At 52.9% G+C, this 18,046-nt stretch overlaps 2 protein-coding genes across 8 annotated transcripts in view; one reads left to right on the forward strand and one right to left on the reverse strand.

The window, feature by feature from the left end:
• GAB2 (GRB2 associated binding protein 2) overlaps positions 1-4,745 on the forward strand; it is a 52,000-nt gene extending 47,255 nt beyond the window's left edge. For all 7 annotated transcript variants that reach the window (XM_034666269.1, XM_019796457.2, XM_011221083.3 and 4 more), the window contains 2 exons: positions 1,015-1,140; positions 1,693-4,745. In XM_034666269.1, coding sequence (XP_034522160.1) covers positions 1,015-1,140; positions 1,693-1,836 — 270 coding nt within the window. In that variant the 3' untranslated portion in view covers positions 1,837-4,745. The remainder of the gene's footprint in view (positions 1-1,014; positions 1,141-1,692) is intronic.
• A 1,016-nt stretch (positions 4,746-5,761) lies between these two features.
• USP35 (ubiquitin specific peptidase 35) overlaps positions 5,762-18,046 on the reverse strand; it is a 50,464-nt gene continuing 38,179 nt past the window's right edge. Inside the window, exons 8-11 of the mRNA XM_034666267.1 lie at positions 10,665-10,758; positions 9,627-9,733; positions 7,886-9,137; positions 5,762-6,920 (exon numbers count right to left, since the gene is read on the reverse strand). Coding sequence (XP_034522158.1) covers positions 6,753-6,920; positions 7,886-9,137; positions 9,627-9,733; positions 10,665-10,758 — 1,621 coding nt within the window. The 3' untranslated portion in view covers positions 5,762-6,752. The remainder of the gene's footprint in view (positions 6,921-7,885; positions 9,138-9,626; positions 9,734-10,664; positions 10,759-18,046) is intronic.

Raw genomic sequence — 18,046 nt, forward strand, 5'->3', positions numbered from 1 at the left:
CTGCTTCTTCCTCTCCCACTCCCCCTACTTGTGTTCCCTCTCTCGCTGGCTGTCTCTATCTCTGTCGAATAAATAAATAAAATCTTTTAAAAAAAATAAAAGGCCAGGGGATTAGACAGGTGCCTCAGAAGTGCCCCTGGGAGCCTATAGAGCATGACCAGAGCGGCCTTCAAAGTTGACTTCCTCCTTCTGTCCTGTTAAAAATCTTTCAAAAGTCAAGACCTCTTCGTTTCTTATTGTGCTGTTGCCATAACCATGAGCAGGAATGTGAGCGTAAGCATTTATTGAGTTATCTCCTCAGTGGTGAGGGCACACGTGCACCATGACGCACGGTGACCAAGGCCATCACAGAGGTACAAATACGGTCAGCCCATGAGAAGCGTCCCCCCTGACATTTTCATTGAAAAAGGCATAGCTGCTGCAACAGTAATGAAAGAACAAATCAACCAGTCAGGAGCCAAGAAACAGAACATAGGACTCTTGGCATTCTCATTAGAATAAGACTTCAAGAAAATCCTAGACAAGCTGGTGTTGGTGCCTGGGGACAGAGACAGGAGCCTGGACTGTCTCCGTTGAAGAGCTGCTGGGGAGCCCGGGGAAAAGGCTGCCCCGCTCGAGGCCAGGGACACTGAAGAATTTCCAGCATCCAGGGCATAAAGGAAAGGTCCCCTGTTGGGGGCCAGCAGGCAAACACGGGGTCTGTCCGGAGCCTGTGGAGACCTGGCCCGCCGCCCCCAGAGGGAGGCAGCGCAGGACAGCAGGGCTCGGCGGGTCTGGGAGCCCGACACCAGACCCGCTCCCATCCCCGCTCGCCGGCTGTACACTGAACCACAGTTGTAGTGAGAAAACGTACATCACAGGATTGTTTTGAGGGTTTAAATGAGGACATGAGAAGCCCCTGGCCCAGTGTGTGACTCCGAGTGGGCACTCGATTCCCAGAGATCTGGGTTTTTCTGGGTGGAGGCTTAGCCTGTTTCCGACACTTACTAACGGGTTTTCCCTCCTCTGTGATAGCAAAATCCAGTGTCTGCATCTCCCATTCCCAGTGGCACCAACAGTCCCGCCCCAAAGAAGAGCACGGGCAGCGTTGATTACCTGGCCCTGGACTTCCAGCCAGGCTCCCCCAGTCCCCACCGCAAGGTACCGTGTCCCAGCACTCAGCCTCATACTGCTTGACTGCTTGGCCTTTTAGTCTGGGCCTCAGAGGGCTCGAGGTCTGTCCGACCTTCTCAGCCAGTCCACCCCCCTTGTACTGCTCACCAGAAGCTGCGGTCTGCTCGGGGTTACGAAGTGAGTTGGGGAGCGACCCAAGGCTCAGGGATCCTGTGTCCTGGCTTGTCTTTGAGAACTGTCCACCTGCATTCCCTGCCTTTGGTACAGGGACCTCCAGAAGGGACTCCTGGGCCCCGGAAAGCCTCCCCAGGAAGCACACTCAGCTGCCCCGTCCAGACACCAGGGTGGCTGCCAGTGCTCCCCTCTGGCTGGTGCTCGTTGGCACCCGGCTGATTCCTTCACGGGGAGGTGGGTGGAGGCAGAGATGAAGGCCTGGGTGCCCTTGGAGCTGGGAAATCAGGAGAGATGATGTGTTTTGGGCTTTAAAGGCCCCTTTCAGAAACAATACAGGCTCCTGAGGCCCATCTCCTCTCCCCGCCGTCCGGATAACTCACAGCCACTTCCCCATTCTGTCCTCAGCCATCCACGTCATCCGTCACTTCCGATGAGAAGGTGGACTACGTTCAGGTGGACAAGGAGAAAACCCAGGCCCTGCAGAACACCATGCAGGAGTGGACAGATGTGCGGCAGTCCTCGGAGCCTTCCAAGGGCGCTAAGCTGTGACGCAGGGGCCACCGTGCCTGGGGAGGTGCCCGGGGGCAGCATCTCCCGAGCTGGCTCCTCCCGCCTATCCCCCACTCACACACCTTCTCCTCTCCCGGTGCCCCCTCCTGCCACTCTGGCCTTTGAAGCACTTGATGTCAGGGACCCTGAACCCTTCTCCTGAGAGGCGAGGGCCTGATCGAGGCACTTCCTCTGCCCACTCGGGGCCCACCTTTGATTTTTATCAGTAATGGCCATGCCTCTCCCCACCTTAGTTAGAGCTATTGCCAAAAAGCATCCTTCAGCCTCTTCCTGTCCTTTAGACCCGAATACCTACTAGGCTTGGGGAGGGGCTGGGGCTGAGCCCTCAAGCCCTCCTCCCTCCAGCTACTGGGCTACCTCTCCTTCAGTCCCAGAAGATGCCATGTCGTCTCGCTGACCCAGGGAGCCCAGGACCAGCAGACCAAAGTGGACATGGACTTTCCTCCTTGTCTGTCTTGGTAGGGGAGAGGCAAGGCCCCTGAAAGATGAGTTGAGAAGGAAGGTTGGCAGTGGTCTCGAGGGACACAGAAGGCAGCAGCCCCGCCACCGTGTAGCTGTTGTGGGTTGGGAGAGGCAGGAGGCAGCGGCAAGGGAGGGAAAACAGAGGAGGATGGGCAACCACAAACCAGGAGCAGGGGGTGACTAGGGCCCCAGGAGCATTCAGGCCCTCCTCCATGGGTGCACCCCGCCAGAGGCGGCTGGGACAGTGCTGGGTGCTGCAGGGTGCAGGTGGAGGCTGGTGCCGAGGGAAGGCGGTGCCGGGTGGGGAGGGCGTGTGGGGTGGACGGGAGGTGCTGCAGGCCCTGAGGGGCCGTCGGCTGTAGTGGGGAGGGTACATCAAGTGTGTCTCTGCAAGACAGGTGGTGGGGGTGGGCAGGTCACTGATGGGCTGAGAGGCAGGAGGCAGGCAGGCAGTGCAGCCAGTGGGGGGATGTGGGGCGGAAGTGAGGCGGGGAAGCAGTGCAGGTGAGGGGGGAGCCAAGAGGACTTGGGGGAGGCCTGGGGCTTCTGCCGGGGCCCAGGCCGGTAGGAGTGTGGTCCCGGGAGCCCCTGGTGTTTTCCCAGCTCATCTTCCAGCTGCGCTCCCTGGTGGTCCCGAGCCACACTGGGCGCAGGAGAGGCCTGGCTCTGCTCCCGTGGGTGAAGGCCGGCACATCAGCTGTGCCCCCCACCACCAGGCACTTTGTCCTCGGCTGGGGAGGAGAGAGACCAATCTGCGGGTTGCAGAGCTTCCTCCCACCCTGGCTCATGGAGGTGACTCCAGCTCACCTTTGGGTTCCCACGAGCACACACCTGGCCATGGTCACAGAAGCCCCACTCCGGTCGGGAGGATTTTCTCCACAGTAGCCCCTCTCCTAGCAGTTCAGCTCAACTCAGCGAGCACTGATTAATGGCTGCCTTGGCTAGGTTCTGGGAACGTGGGGATTAAGCAGTTTGGCCATGCACTTGAGGCACGGGACATTGGTAAGAGCCAAGAGAGAGACTGGAAGCAAGGCTGCTTCTGCAGGAGATGGTGCAGATCCAGAGAAGGTGGGGTCTGGGAAAGCGAGTGCGAGAGGGGCTTGTGAGGCAGGAAGACAGAGCAGTTTTCTAGGGAAGGAGGGCAAAGCTGGGGTCCTGGGGCTGATGGCAGTGGCTGCCACCGTGTGCCCTTAAGGCCCTCTCTGCAAGGGTTTCCTAGGGGAGCGCTGAGTGGCGCTGCCCCCAGCCGTGAGCACTTTCTGAGCGTACCACGAGGTGAATGAAACTGGTCAGAGTCTTTAGAAACTGAGTGTTCAGATCTAATGTTCAAGGAGGCCTCCTTCTGGCTCCTGGTTCCTGCAGCTCCAATCCCTCAGGTGGAGGGGCAGACAGGAGTGTAAGGGGACACGGGCTCACGGGCTTCAAAGGACCCGGTCTCTAGTACACACCTGTCAGTTTGGTTTACCTCCCTGGTGGCCTGGCAAGGGCAGACCCAGACTCATGGCACCGGGCCAGCAGGAACAAGCAGCAGGGAGGGAGTGGGGGGGGGGCTTCCAGGGAGATGGGCGAAGCAAGGTCCCACGGAGCCACCACCGTGAAAGGTGGTTAGACTAGACGGCGGCTGAGCTGTGCCGAGGGAGCGCTCCCGCTACGGAGGCCCTGGCTTCCCAGGGTGGAGCGTACCTAGAGCAGGAGTCCGTGACCGCCCCCCCCGCCCCGAGATGGACTTTGGAGACTTCTACATTTGAAACCCTTCAAATATGCCCCATTCCTAGGAGAGAAGCACAACCCTTCCCCTTCTGAAGTGAGCGGAGCGAGGGCCTGCCCCAAGCCCTGGCTGACCCACCCTCCCCGCACCCTTCCGACAAGAGCTCCGGATGCAGTTCGCACTCCTCCATCTGCAACCCGTGAGGGAGGCGAGGCTGGGCCCAGGAGCACTGCAGCTCCCTCCTCTGGGAGCCAACACTCTGGGACTTCCCAAGCTCCCTGGGCTGCCTGTGGAGGGGGCCCCTCGAGGTGCAAGCTGTCCTGTTCTAGTTGGTGGTGTGTATTCTTGTGTGTTGGTTACACGTGTCTTGAAATTTAGAATCATTTCACACAGAATTGTCTATTTGTCGGGAAGAGAAAAGGGGCTAGCGGCCCAGTCTTAGGTTCTTGCCCTGTTATACAATTTAAAATTGACATTTAATTTTTCAAATCACTGTTGGTGCCTAATCACTTAAGTTATTAATTTATTCTGTTTTCTTTTAAAAAAAAATGTGTAACATGTATTTATCCTGGGAGTAGGTCTGGGGTGGGGTGGGAACGTGTTCTGGTGGGTCCTGTCTTTGCTGTGGTGACACAGCGCAGGCCTGGAGCTTGCAGGGGCCTTTTTACTGTGCTGTTTGTTGGAGCAGGACAACAATAAAGTCCATTAGAAGCAACCAGAGACGCCACTGGAGCCTGCCTCGTCGGAAGGCGCCGGGGAGGGAACCCACCCGCCCAGAATTCCTGCCCGGGGGTTACCCTCAGGAGGGCTCGGTGCCAGTCTGCTCCCTTTCCTTTTAATAGGAAGTAATGGGGCCCTTGTCTTGACCGGGAACAAGAATGAATCCTCCTTACCTTGGAATGTGTGTTCCTGACGCATAACATGGAAACTGTAACTTCTACCCACTCAGAAGGGGCACAGAGGGCCGAGATGAATTCTGGGCACGACTTGGTCTCTGACAGACTACCAGCCCAGTTCTGCTGATCCCTAAGGGCTGATGTCCCAAGGGTCTGGGACATGTGGGCCAAAACTCAACTCCACCTACAGCACGGGCAGGCAGCCCCTAGCCCAGCCTCTGTCCCTGCCTCCCCCCTGCTTCGTTCCCCCAAATGGGCAGGGCTGGGGTGGAAAGGGCTTTTGCGTGCCTCTCCAGCTCCAAGAATGGGCTGGCACCTGCGGAGACTGGGGGGCTACCTACCCCCCTTTCCACCTGGCCGGTGCCCAAGTCTGTCCCAGGAGGAGCCACACACCTGCACCGCGTTCTCCCAAGGAAGGAGGAAAGAATGTGGGAGCAGCCGTAGCCAGTTCTGGGCAGTCCAGAGTTCTCGGGGTCTGAAAAATCCCCAGATACAGGGGCTCTGGCTTCACCCGATAGGTGAGTCCCCCTGACAGGATCTCCTCGGGCAGCCCGGAGTCTGGGTACCTGCCTCTCGGGGTAATGAGAGGTCCTTCCCTCTGCCGGTGCCTGCATCTGGGCGGTATCCCCACTGCTGGTCCCAGCTCTACCCTCTGGGTCCTCCCAGTCCTCACCTTTAACTTGCAAGCGCCTCGGCGTAGCACACTTTCACCTCCCGTGGTGTGTCACACAAGCCAACAGGGCACGGGCTCTACCCTCCTCACTGCCCAGACACAGCAAGAAACAAAGGGCACAGCCGCCATCACAGCCACTGAGGCAGAAAGAATGACATCTTTAAAGACTTCGCAGAACCTATTTTTATTCCTGTTTGAGACCCCGAGTCTCTTCTCTCCATGTAGAAGGGTACAGCAGTGTCAGGGCACAATGAGGTCACTATCTGCTCCTCACCAAACCACCCCCCCCAGCCCCTAGGCCACGGCTCAAATGATGAGGCGCTGAGCCAGCCAGCTTTCCTCAGGTCAGACGATGGCTTCAGGAGAAACACAAACATAGTTGCAGTAAAATAAGGATTCTCTATCTTCACCAGAAAGGGGATGCAAATGGTGGCATCTCAGGCACTGAGGCAGGCTAGGGGAGATGGGGTTTGGGGGTTAAGGGTCTCCCGCTGTGGGGTGGGGGGGACTGTTCTCCCCTCTATGCATGGACAGTCTCTGATCCCGTGCCAGGCTGCTTCCCCCCTACACTCCCCTCAAAGTACCATCGAGGGTGCAGGCAACCCCATACGGCGGCTCTGGAACGCCCTCAGAGAGCCCAAGAGGTGGCCGCAGTACGACACACAGGCCCCAGATCCCGCTCTGCTTTTTTATACTGCAGAGCGACAGGACTGTCTGAAAGGAGTGAGGAGGGACATGCTGTTTGATGACAAAACACTAGAGCTGTGAAGTTCAGCCCCGTCACGTAGTCTGCTGGGGGGACGGAGGGACAAGGCCCAGAGAGTGTCCATCTACGCTGCTTCAAGTTGACCAGGACACTTGGGTGAGACGTCTTAATAGGGCTGATCGCAGTGTCAGGGCCTGAGGCCCAGTGTCAGGCGCTTGGTTCTCACCTCTGTCTCTGCGTCTCTGCACACCCTTCAGGCTGAGAACCAGTGTCCCAGAAGCTTCCTCTCCATCTTTCCTGCCCTTGGAAGGGCCTGTGTTCAGGGCTGGACCTGCCCCCACAGTCTCCCTCAGACCCCACCTGGCAGAGCGCCTCTGCCTCGGTCCCCACCCAGTTCCCAGAAGGAAAGGGTCAAGGCCTCCCCTGCGGTGGGCTGGGGCAGGGTCCACATTAGAAGACCAGTCTGTGGAAGTCACCGCCACTGCCACCGGCAGGACTGCAGCCTCCCGGAGAGCCTTCGTCCTCATCCTTGTCTTCGTCGAAGCCCCTCCCCCAGTGCGGAGATGCGGGGAGTGCAGAGATGTAGGCCGCCCTGCTTCGGGCCTCCTTCTCCTGCTCCTGGGAACACAGATGCCGGGGGGGGGGGGGGGGGGGGTTAAAATTNTCAGGCTCCCAAGCCAGTCTTCCCTGCACTGTGCCCCCAGCCCCACCCTAGTGCCATCCAGCAGAGCATTTGAGTGTCCCCGTGGTGCCCAGGGCCAAACACAGAGGAGCCTCAGCTTCTGCCCTCGGGGAGGATGGCTGGGATGGCTCCATCCTTCCACCCCACATCTAGGCTGCAAAACCATTCTTCTCCCAGTAAAAACTCCTAGCCCCTTGGGAAAAAGGAACTCAGCACACAAGACTGAGTCACTGACAAGGACTCACCAGGGCGCCGGGGAGGACGTGGTGCAGGGACTTCAAGGATCATGTCACACCACACAGGGTCCCCCTGGTGTCCGGACACAGGTGTCCAGCTCACTGCCCCTCAAAGCACTGGGAAAGCACTTGCCTGTGAGAAACCTCTTCCCCGGGCTGAACGGAGGCCAGCCTCACAGACGGTCCTTTCCCGCGGCCCTGCCTCTGCCTGGAAGGCCCAGCAGAAATGTAAAGCCGGCCCAGTGTCCTCACAGACTCCGGCCGCTGCTGTCCAAGTGGCCCGGTGGCACTAGTCTGGTGGGTCGGGGCTCTGCTGTTCCAGCTGCTAAGTATTCTGATCCCACCCCTGACTCTAAAGAGGGGCGGTACATGAGAGAACGTTCTGGGCAGCATCTGATCCCCAGGTGCCCCCGCAAACCTCGACTTCTCACCACATGACCCCATGGTGCCCCTCGCACACTCAGGACAAGGGTTAATAAACAACTGGGCATACTGGACGTCTGCTCCTCTGAAGTAAGGGGTTCTCTCTCTCCACCAGTATATTCCCAGCATAAGGGGTCAATGAAAGGGTAGAGAAAAAGGACACAGGACACCCTCCAGGCCGGAGGCTGTGCAGGGAAGCCCGCCACCCAGATCAGCTCAGAGGCCCCGGTGGCCCTGCTCACCTGCAGGTAAAGGATGTTGTCTTTGGAAATGGCCTCCATCAAATCTTTGTGGAGCGTGGGCTCCGTCCGGCCTCTGGGAGAGCCCAGCTCGGCCTCGGGCCCCTCCCCGGGCCGCTGCCGGTAAAACAGCACGTAGGCCGTGTCCTTGGGGAAGAAGGAGGTGACGTTGCTGACAGACTCGAAGGAGGAGAAGGACACCCGAGTGTCGTTGAACAGGTACCACTGGTGCTCCGGCTCGGGCCTGTCGGCAGCGCCCAGAGAGGGGGCCGGGCGGGCGGCGCCCTCGCGGGCGTAGCAGTAGTAGTGGCCGCTCTCCGAGGACACTCCGGAGTGCACGACGACGCTGCACAGGTCGTAGGCCTGGCCGCGGCCCCCCGCCAGAGGCAGGCGCAGCAGCAAGGGGATGGCGACGTCGTCCAGGATCTTGCGGCGCCGCATGGAGCGCAGGTCGAAGGAGAAGCGCAGCAGGGTCAGGATGAGGTAGCGCGGCCCCTGGCTCAGCTCCACCGCCTTCTCGGCGTCCTGCAGCGAAGCGCAGGGCTCGCAGTAGTAGCGGTTCTCCGCCGTCAGCCTCTCGGGGGACAGGAAGTAGTTGACCAGGTCCAGCACGGAGCGGGAACCCTCTCCGGCGGGGGCGGCGGCACCCCTGTGGCTCCCTGGCTCCGGGCCGTCCTCTTCCTTCTCCTTTGTGGTCTCGGCCTCCTTCTCCTTCTCCGCCTTCTCCTCCTCCTCCTCCTTCTCTTTCTCCTCTTCCTCCTCCTCCTCCTGGGTCCTTTCCTCCTCCTGTGCTTCCTCCTCTACTTCCTCCTCCTTCTCCACCTTCTCCTCCCCACTGCTCTGCCCCCCACGTCCCTGGGGGCCCAGGCCTTCAATGTCCAGGACGGAGGGGGGGGACACAGTGACACAGTGTTTCCTCTGCCTCCGAGGACCCACCCTGCTTGGAACCTGGGCTGGGGAGGGTGGTGGGGGGTCCCGGCCCCCGAGGTCCTCTGCAGGGAGCATCACCGAGCCCAGGCGGCGGCGGCGACAGCGCTCGGTGGGGGGGAAAGCGAGAGAGAGGTCCGTGAAGGCCTCCTCTCTGGAGGAGACGTTGAGGCAGCGGAGACAGCGTATCCGGGTCACAATCTTGCCTCCGAACATCTTCTCCACAGACGTGGGGCTTGGACTGGGGGGCTCCCCGGGAGGGGAGGGCAAGCTGGACTGCTTGAGCTTTTGGCAGATCCTCGTCCCCGTCTTCTCCTCTTCGTGTAGCCTGGAGCAGAGAGCACGGGGCCTTCATACATCCGCACAGATCCATTCCCAGGGCTCAGGCCAATCTGGGCCATCTACCTAATCTAGGAGCCACACGTGTGGACGTACGCACAGGGTCTACACATGCGTGTGCAAACAACATCCACGCATACACACTCACGAGCCAAGCACACGTGCACATACTTCCCTCCACACAGGCACACAAACCCACCACGTGCAGATATGTCCCCTCTCCATGCGCTGTTCCGAACACGCGCACATGCACTCGGGCAAGCAGAGCACACGCGTGTGCATGCGCTGACCCCACCCCGGCTCCCAAAGGTCCCTCACACGCAGCCCTGCCCACCCCTCACGGCACCATCTCCGCGCCTTCCGCGAATACGGTGTGGCACCTGTTTGCAGGGAGAGGCCGCGCAGCCGGAGAGGTGGGCTCTCCCACGGGCACCCTCCTCCAGCTCTGAAGCCCCCGCGCAGGGTCTGCCCCCCTTACCGGTCCAGCAGGTACTTCAGGTACTCTGAGCAGTCCTGCTGGGTGCCGGGGCTGAACCAGGGTGTCCAGGATGCAGACAGGAAGTTCTCTGGAGAGATGGCAGGCCGCTAGGACCAAGGTAGGTGAAAGGCAGGGTCAGGAGCAAGAGGCCACTCACTAACCAGCTCTGCCATGTCCTGAGCCTGAGGGACCCTGGGGAGACTCTGTCCTCAACTTCCTGGCCTCCTCCCTGAAGCCCTCCTCATTCCTCGTTGTGTCTGACCCATCCACTCCCACCAAGCCCATGCAGCCTATGAGTACGGCACCAGGTTTGCGGAGATGCACCAATCCTCCAGGAATTCGCTCCTCCCCAGCGCACCTTCTATTTCTTTCCAGACCCTTACTCATTGCCATTCCCTCTGCCTAAAATACCTTTCCTCCATCACAAGCTTACAGAGTTCAAGACCCAGATGCTCGGACACCTGTTCCGTGAGGTCGTCCCAATGGTCCCCTCCCCCACCACAATCAGCTTTTCCCTCCCTTGCATGCACACAACACTGCATTTCCCTCCGTTCAAGCGTCACGATTGTTATCTGCAGGTCCACCTTGCCCACCAGACTGTGAGCTCTATGAAGCAGGAGCTGTGGCTTCTACCTCTCCGTGGCCCCCACAGGGCCTTGCAAAATGCCTGCCCAAGGGTTTCAGGTCCCACGAGGGCAGAGACAGTGAACAAACCAAATACAGCCCTCGGGGTGCCTGGCAATGCAAGTGCCCAAATATGACAGATGAGAAAGCAACGCTTAATGCAAGGGTGTGAATCACTGATGGGAGAGACCTGGGCATCAGGACACAGAAGGGGGTGCAAGGAAGCACTCCCTCTTCTGTCCCATAAGGCACTAAACCAACCATGAACCCATGCCAGCCCCAACTTGGGGCTCAACAGCTTACACCACGACATAGGGCCTTCTAGCCAGATGCAGGGAAGGGTGTCAGACCAGAGCCTCCTCTCCATCATACCCCGACTCCCCCGCACTCACCCCCCATCAACCCCCAACTGACCTGGCTGTGCTCCAGGAAGGCGAAGAGCCACTGCAGCTTGGTCATCAGGGGCTGCGAGTTGTTCTCAGTCAATCTGAGCACACAATGTCTGAAGCTTCAAAATAAAGCAAAAGCATCCCGGGTAAGCCAAGGGCATCCAAGGAGCCTCAACTCGCCTGCAGCACAGGCAGCCAGGGCATCTGGCCTAAAGGCGGAGCAGCTGCATAAAGCTCAGGCCTGGGCCAGAGGCCAGGGAAGAAGTGCAGGTGAACACCCAGCCTGGACAAGGAAGTGAGCCCTGCCGCTCATTCCAGCTGAGAGAGCCCACGACTCTAAGACTCAAAGATTCCAATGTGCCAAGCTCTACAGTCTCCGAGTGGTGGGGCCGGAGCTCTGTGGCACGCGCTGGTCTGTGCCAGGATCATCCCCAGCCACCACAGCCACTCACACCCATCTCCTCTTTCCTGGGGAAATAGTGTTCAGACCCGCTCAGGGCAGCTGGCCTTGCTCCAACCTGGCCCCTCCAAGTCCGCTCTCACAGCCACCCCCCCAGGGTCCCTGCGCCATGGCCCTAACACCACCTGAGTGGTTCCCCTGCCTTCGAATGAGGGAGGCAGGGGTCAATGTGCGGCACAAAGAGGACATGGCAGGGGTGGGGAGGGGGAACGGGCTCCCAACGATGGGGTCTGATCCTGCCGGAGAGGGGAAGGAGCCTCTGCTGACACCCGCATTGTCTTGGAACAAGCCAATTCCCAGGCCTCACCTGAGCTCCTGTTCTCACAAGCAGCTCTGGGCAGCCAGGTCAGGCACTTTTCCAGCCTGAGCTCGCTGCGCAGAACAGCGTTACCCAAGTGTGGTCCCCCTCGCCATCCGTCACAAAGGTTAAGCTCAGAAGCTGAGTGAGCGGTTAGGAACGTGTACAGCAATGTGACCTCACTACAACCCTATAAACACGTGATCATTCTTCTGGTAAGTCATCTGACTGTATTTTACAAAAATTAACATTGCCTGCAGCAGACCGTAAAGTGGAAAAACAAGGCCTTCACCAGGTCTGAGAAGCGCACCCATGAGAAAGTGCTAGAGATGTAGCTGCAACCTCCCCTTACTGGAACCTGAAGCTCAGAGAGGAGAAACCTACTTGAGGTCATACCCTAAGCCAGGGCAAAGCTTACCTGCACTGTGACTTTTTTTAAAAAAGATGTCTAAGTGTGGTGTGGGTGAAAGAAGAGTCAAATGGATCAATAGAATATAACAGAGCCCAGAAATAGACCCCCACAAATACAGTCAACTGACCTTTGACAAAGGAACAAAAGCAAAAAACAGTCTTGTCAACAGATGGTGCTGGAACATTTGGACATCCACACGGAAAACACACACATACACCCAGACACACACCTCACACTCGTCCCAAAAAATTAACTCAAGATGGATCACAGACCTAAATATAAAATGCAAAACTATAAAATTCTCAGAGGGTAGCACAGGAGAAGACCTTTATGACCTTGGGTATGGTGATGCCTTTTTAGATGCCACACCAGAGACATGATCTGCAAAAATAATAAGCTGGATTTCCTTAAAATTAAATTCTTCTGCTCTGTGAAAGCAAACATCCAGAGAATTAAACGACAAGCCAGAGACTTGGAGAAAATATCTGCAAAAGACCCATCTGATAAAGGACTATTATCCAAAATATACTAAGAATTCTTAAAACTCAACAGTAAGAAAACCAACAACTGATTTAAAAATGGACCAAATATAGAGGGAGTGAGGGTCCAAGTCGGTAGCACAGTAAGATCCAGAACTCCACAGACACACCCAATCCACGGCCACCTATGCATCGGTTCCCTCTGAGAAAGATCTGAAAACTAGAGGAACTGCTTTTCCACAACAAAGGACAGAAGGACCACCCTGAGATGGCTAGACGGAGCAGAGACAGGGTCTTGCAGAAAACCCCATGCCGGGGGCACAGACACAACGGGGGGGCGTCCCTAGACAGGTGCTTCTGCCTGGGGACAGAAGAGCTGATGCCTCCCAGCTGGCACACAGAGCCTGGGATCTGCACTGGACAGAGAGGAGCCTCCACAGCACGTGACCGGCAGAACCAGGGGTCCCCAAATGCTCTAATACACTGAGCATCCCCCCTGGAGGGCTTGACCCCAGCTCCAGCGAAAACACAGTGGTTTGCAAAGTACCTACACTGTATATCAGATCAATTTATTTCCTGATCTGGAGACAACAGGTGGAGGAGCGGTGACAGCTGAGAAGCTCCCTGCTGACAGGGGCGGCGGGGCCACCACTGTTGCACAGCACGCAGGCTGCCAGCACAGACAGGCGAACCCGTCCAGGCACCCACCTTCCACCACCTCCACCACCTCGCCGGGACAGACAGGAAGGAGCAAGTGTGATCCCAGCGCTGGCTGAGCCGGACAACACAGGCGGCGGCACTGTTCCCCTGCTCCCCAGCTGGGACAGACGCACGCCTACTGTCACGGACTGCTCACACTCCCTAGCTACAATCTGCTAGCGCGGCGGTGGCTGCAACGGTCCCTGGCCCCCAAGCTGGCGCGTGTGTACAGACGAGGCACTCTGCCACTCACTGCTGAAGCCCAAGAGCATATGCAGTCACGCCATTCTTCGCTGGCTTTCTGAAGCCGGCAAACAAGGCCACCCCCTACACTCTCCAGCTGCCTTGCTCAAGCAAGTGGGTACGCACCATCCACACAGGAGATGCCCCCTGAGCACCTGGCCCTGGTGGCCGAAGAGGGCTGGTGTCAGGGAGCTCCACAGAAAGGTAACACACACAAGACAGTTCCTGGCAGGCTACCACCGCCAGGGCACTGCACCAACAGACTGAAACACAACCTGATTCTGCCTGTGAAAAAGGCCAAATACCTAGCCCGGAGCATCAGCCTAAGGGACAGGCTTCAGGTTTCCCACCTATCTAGAGGCTGAGAAAGCACTCCCCGGGAACAGGAGCAAGGAGACCGATCCTAGCGCACACCCTTCGCCTCACTCCAGCTGGAGGAAACTCCCAGAAAGGAGCTTGTCTGGAAGCCTGGTTTTTAACACTGCTGTCCAGGGGATGCTTCCAGATCTGGTCTGGAGGCCAGCAGGGACTATTATTGCAGCAGCACAGGACCAAATATATTCACATACTTTACAAGCTACCTGCCTGAGAGTCTGGTTTCCCATCACCTGCAACGAGGTGCTAAATGGGATCCCTCCCCTTGGATCACTAATAGGTCTTGGCACATGCTCATATAGGGCCCTATCAACAGGGACAGATGAAGAATAAATCAGGTGATTGAGAAAAATCACAGTTCAAGAGATAACCAAGAACTAGGGCAAGGATGAGCAAGAATCACCACCTACAAAAGGCCACGCCTTCAAGACAGAGAGCGGCTGTTCTGCCTAATACGTAAAAACAGACAGAGAGTGAAGCAAGATGAGGAAACGGAGAACTGTGCTCCAAACAAAAGAACAAGACAAAACGTCAGAATACAGAGATAGGTAATCTACCTGATAACGAATTCAAATGAATGAGCATAAAGATGTTCACCGAGCTTGGGAAAGGGGTGTGGGTGGGGACTAGATGAACACAATGAGAACTTCAACAACGACAAAACAGGGTAGTAAGAAAGTACCAAACGGAAGTCACAGAGGTGAAGAACATTAACAACTCAAATGAAAAATAGACTAGAGCGGCTCAACAACAGAATGGATGAGTTGAAAGAAAGCAGCAAGGGGGAAGACAAAGCCGTGAACTCACCCAGACATAGAAGAAAGAAAGAGCCCGGAAACATATCTGAAAAAGCAGAGGCTGAAGACTTCCCTAACCTGGGGAAGGAAACAGATGTCCAAGCGTAGAAAGCCCAGAGAGTTTCAAATAAGATGGACCCAAAGATAGCCACAGCAAGAAACATTATCATCAAAATGTCAAAAATTAAAGCATCTTAAAAGCAGCAAGAGAAAAACAAATTGTTACATACAAAAGAATTTTTCAAATAAAAATAAAACCCTTAAGGCTACTAGCAGCTTTCTCAGCAAAAATCTGACAAGCCAGATGAGTGGCATGACACATTCAAAGTGCTAAAAGGAGAAACTTTGAACCGAGAATACTCAACCCTGCAAGGTTATCATTCAAATTTGAAGGAGAGAGAAAGAGCTTTAAAGACAAGCAAAGGCCAAGGGAATTATTCACTACTAAAAAGGCCTTATGAAAAATATAAAACAGAATTCTTCAAACTGAAAAGAAATGTCACTAATAACAAGAAAAGCACAAAAGTAAAAGTCTCACTGGAAAAGCTGAATATATAGTAAAAATAATGGATCAGTTATAAAGATAGAAGGTTAAAAGGTAAAACTCACAAAATTAACTGAAACTGTAATAATTAGCTAATATACACACAAAAAAAGATGTAAGAAGTGATATAAAAAACATGAAACTAGGGAGGCGCCTGGGTGGCTCAGTCAGTTAAGCATCCAACTCTTGGTCTCGGCTTGGGTTATGATCTGAGAGTTGCGAGATCGAGCCCTGTGTCAAGCCCTGCACTGGGCTCTGCGCTCAGCAAGGAGTCTACTGGAGATTCTCTCCCTCTTCCTCTCCCTTTCCCCCATCCTCTGCTTGTACACACATGTGCTCTTACTCTCTCTCTCTCAGAAACACAAAAAAACAAAAACATGAAACTAGGGAGAAGAGTAAAAATGTACTTTTCAAATGTGTTCAACCATTAGCTGCTATCAACTTAAAATACAATGTTATTAGATAAACAAGACTATGCCTGCGAACATCACAGTGACTACAAACCAAAACTTATAGTAAATACAAAAAGAAAATGAGAAAGGAATCTAACATACTATTTTAAAACATCATAAAAACACAGAGGAAGAGAAAAAGAAAGGAACTACACACACAGGCAGAAAACAATTAACAAAATGGCAATAAATACATACCTCTCGATAATTACTTTAAATGTAAATGAACTAAATTCGTCAATCAAAAGTGTGGCTAAAATGGATAAAAAACAATACCCATCCATACACTGCCTATAAGAGACTCACTTCACAGATAAGGACATACAGACTGAAAGTGAAGGGATGAAAAAAAAAAATACTCCATGCAAATATAAATGAAAAGAAAGCTGGTAAAACTGCAATCAGAAGGGGGAATGAAGCATGAGAGACTATGGACTCTGAGAAACAAACTGAGGGCTTCAGAGGGGAGGGGGATGGGGGAATGGGATAGGCCGGTGATGGGTAGTAAGGAGGGCATGTATTGCATGGTGCACTGGGTGTTATACGCAACTAATGAATTATAGAATTTTACATCAAAAACGAGGGATGTACTGTATGGTGACTAACATAATAAAAAATATTATTATAAAAAAATAAAATAAATAAAGTGCCTTAACAGTTGTAAAAAAATTTTTTAAAAACTGCACTCACATCAAAAAAATGGAATTTACAACAAACACTGTAACAAAAGACAAAGAGGGGTACCACATAATGATAGAGGGGTTGATCCAGTAAGAAGATATAATATTTTAAATACGTATGCACCTAAAATAGGAGCACCAGAATATATAAAGGAAATATTAACACACTTAGAGAAAATGAGAACAAAACAACATTAAGGGATTTTAACACCTCACTTAAATCAATGGATCAACCATCAAGACAGAAAACCAGTAAGGAAACATCAGCCTTCAACAACACATTAGACCAGATGAACTTAACAGATAAATACAGAACATTCCAACCAAAACCAGGAGAATATACATTCTTCTCAAATGCACATGCTACATTCTGTAGGATCTATCACACATTAGGCCACAAAAGAAGTCTCAATAAATTCCAGAAGACTGAAAACATATCAAGCATCTTCTCTGACCATAATGGTTTAAAACCAGAAATCATTTACAGGAAGGAAAATGGGAAAATCACAAATATGTCGAGATTAGACAACGTGTTAAAACTGAAAGACTACTGGGTCACAGGAGAGATTAAAGAAGAAATTTTTAAATTATCTAGAGATAAAACAGAAATACACACACACAAAAACAACAAAAACAAAAACAGAAATACAACATCCCGAAATCTATGGGATGCAGCAAAATAAGTTCTGAGAAGGAAGCTCAGAGCAATACGGGCCTACCTCAAGAAACAAGAAATCTCAAACCATTTAACTTTACACCTAAATGAACTAGAAAAAGAACAAAGCTCACAGCTTAAAAAAAAAAAAAAAGGAAATAAAGATCAGAGCATAAATAAATGAAATAGAAACTTAAAGCACAATAGAAATGATGAGTGAAGCTGAGAGCTGGTTCTGTGAAAACAAACAAAACTGACAAACCTTTAGCTACACTAACACAGAAAAAAGTGAGGGTTCAAATTAATAAAATCAAAAACGGAAGAAGTTACAATTGATGCCATAGAAATACAAAAGATCATAAGATATTACTATGAACTATTAAACAATAAATTGGGCAACCTAGAAGAAATGGATAAATTCCTAGAAATTAATATTATTCCCAGACGAAATCATGAAGAAATAGAAAATATAAGTAGACTGATGACTAATAAGGAGATTGAATCAGTAATCAAAAAAGTTCCAACAAACTGAAGTCCAGGACCAGACACTTCACTGGTGAATTCTACCAAAAATTCAAAGAATATGAGTATCTAGCCTTCTCAAATTCTTCCAAAAAACTGAAGAAAAGGGAAAGCTTCCAAACTCATTTTATGAAGCCAGCATTACCCTGATACCAAAACCAGACAAGGACACCATCACACATAAAAAAGAAAGGTACAAGCCAATATCCCGAAGAATATAGATGCAAAAATTCTCAACAAAATATTAGCAAACTGAGTTCAACAATACACTGAAAGGATCATATACCATAGCCAAGTGGGGTTTATTCCAGGGATTCAAGGAAGGCTCAACACCCACAAATTAACAATGATACATCACACTGACTAAATATAATGTAAATTTCATATGATAATCTCAATACAGAAAAAGATTGACAAAATTCAATATCCACTTACAAAAAAAATTCTCAACAAAATGTGTATACATGGAATGCACCTCAACATACAAAAGTCCACATATGACAAACCCACAGCTAACATCATACTCAACAGTAAAAAGCTTAAAGCTTTTCCTCGAAGAGAAGGACAAGGCAAAGATACTCAATATCCCCACTTTTATTCAACATAGTATTGGAAGTCCTAAGCAAAGCAATTAGGCAGGAAAAAGAAATAAAAGGCATACAATACACATATACACACACACACACACACACTATATACACATATATTTTCCATACACACACACACACACACACACACACAGACACACATGATGGAACACTACTCAATCATTAAAATAAAAAAAATAATAA

The sequence above is a fragment of the Ailuropoda melanoleuca genome, chromosome 8 (genome assembly GCF_002007445.2).
Source record: "Ailuropoda melanoleuca isolate Jingjing chromosome 8, ASM200744v2, whole genome shotgun sequence".
NCBI lineage: Eukaryota > Metazoa > Chordata > Mammalia > Carnivora > Ursidae > Ailuropoda > Ailuropoda melanoleuca.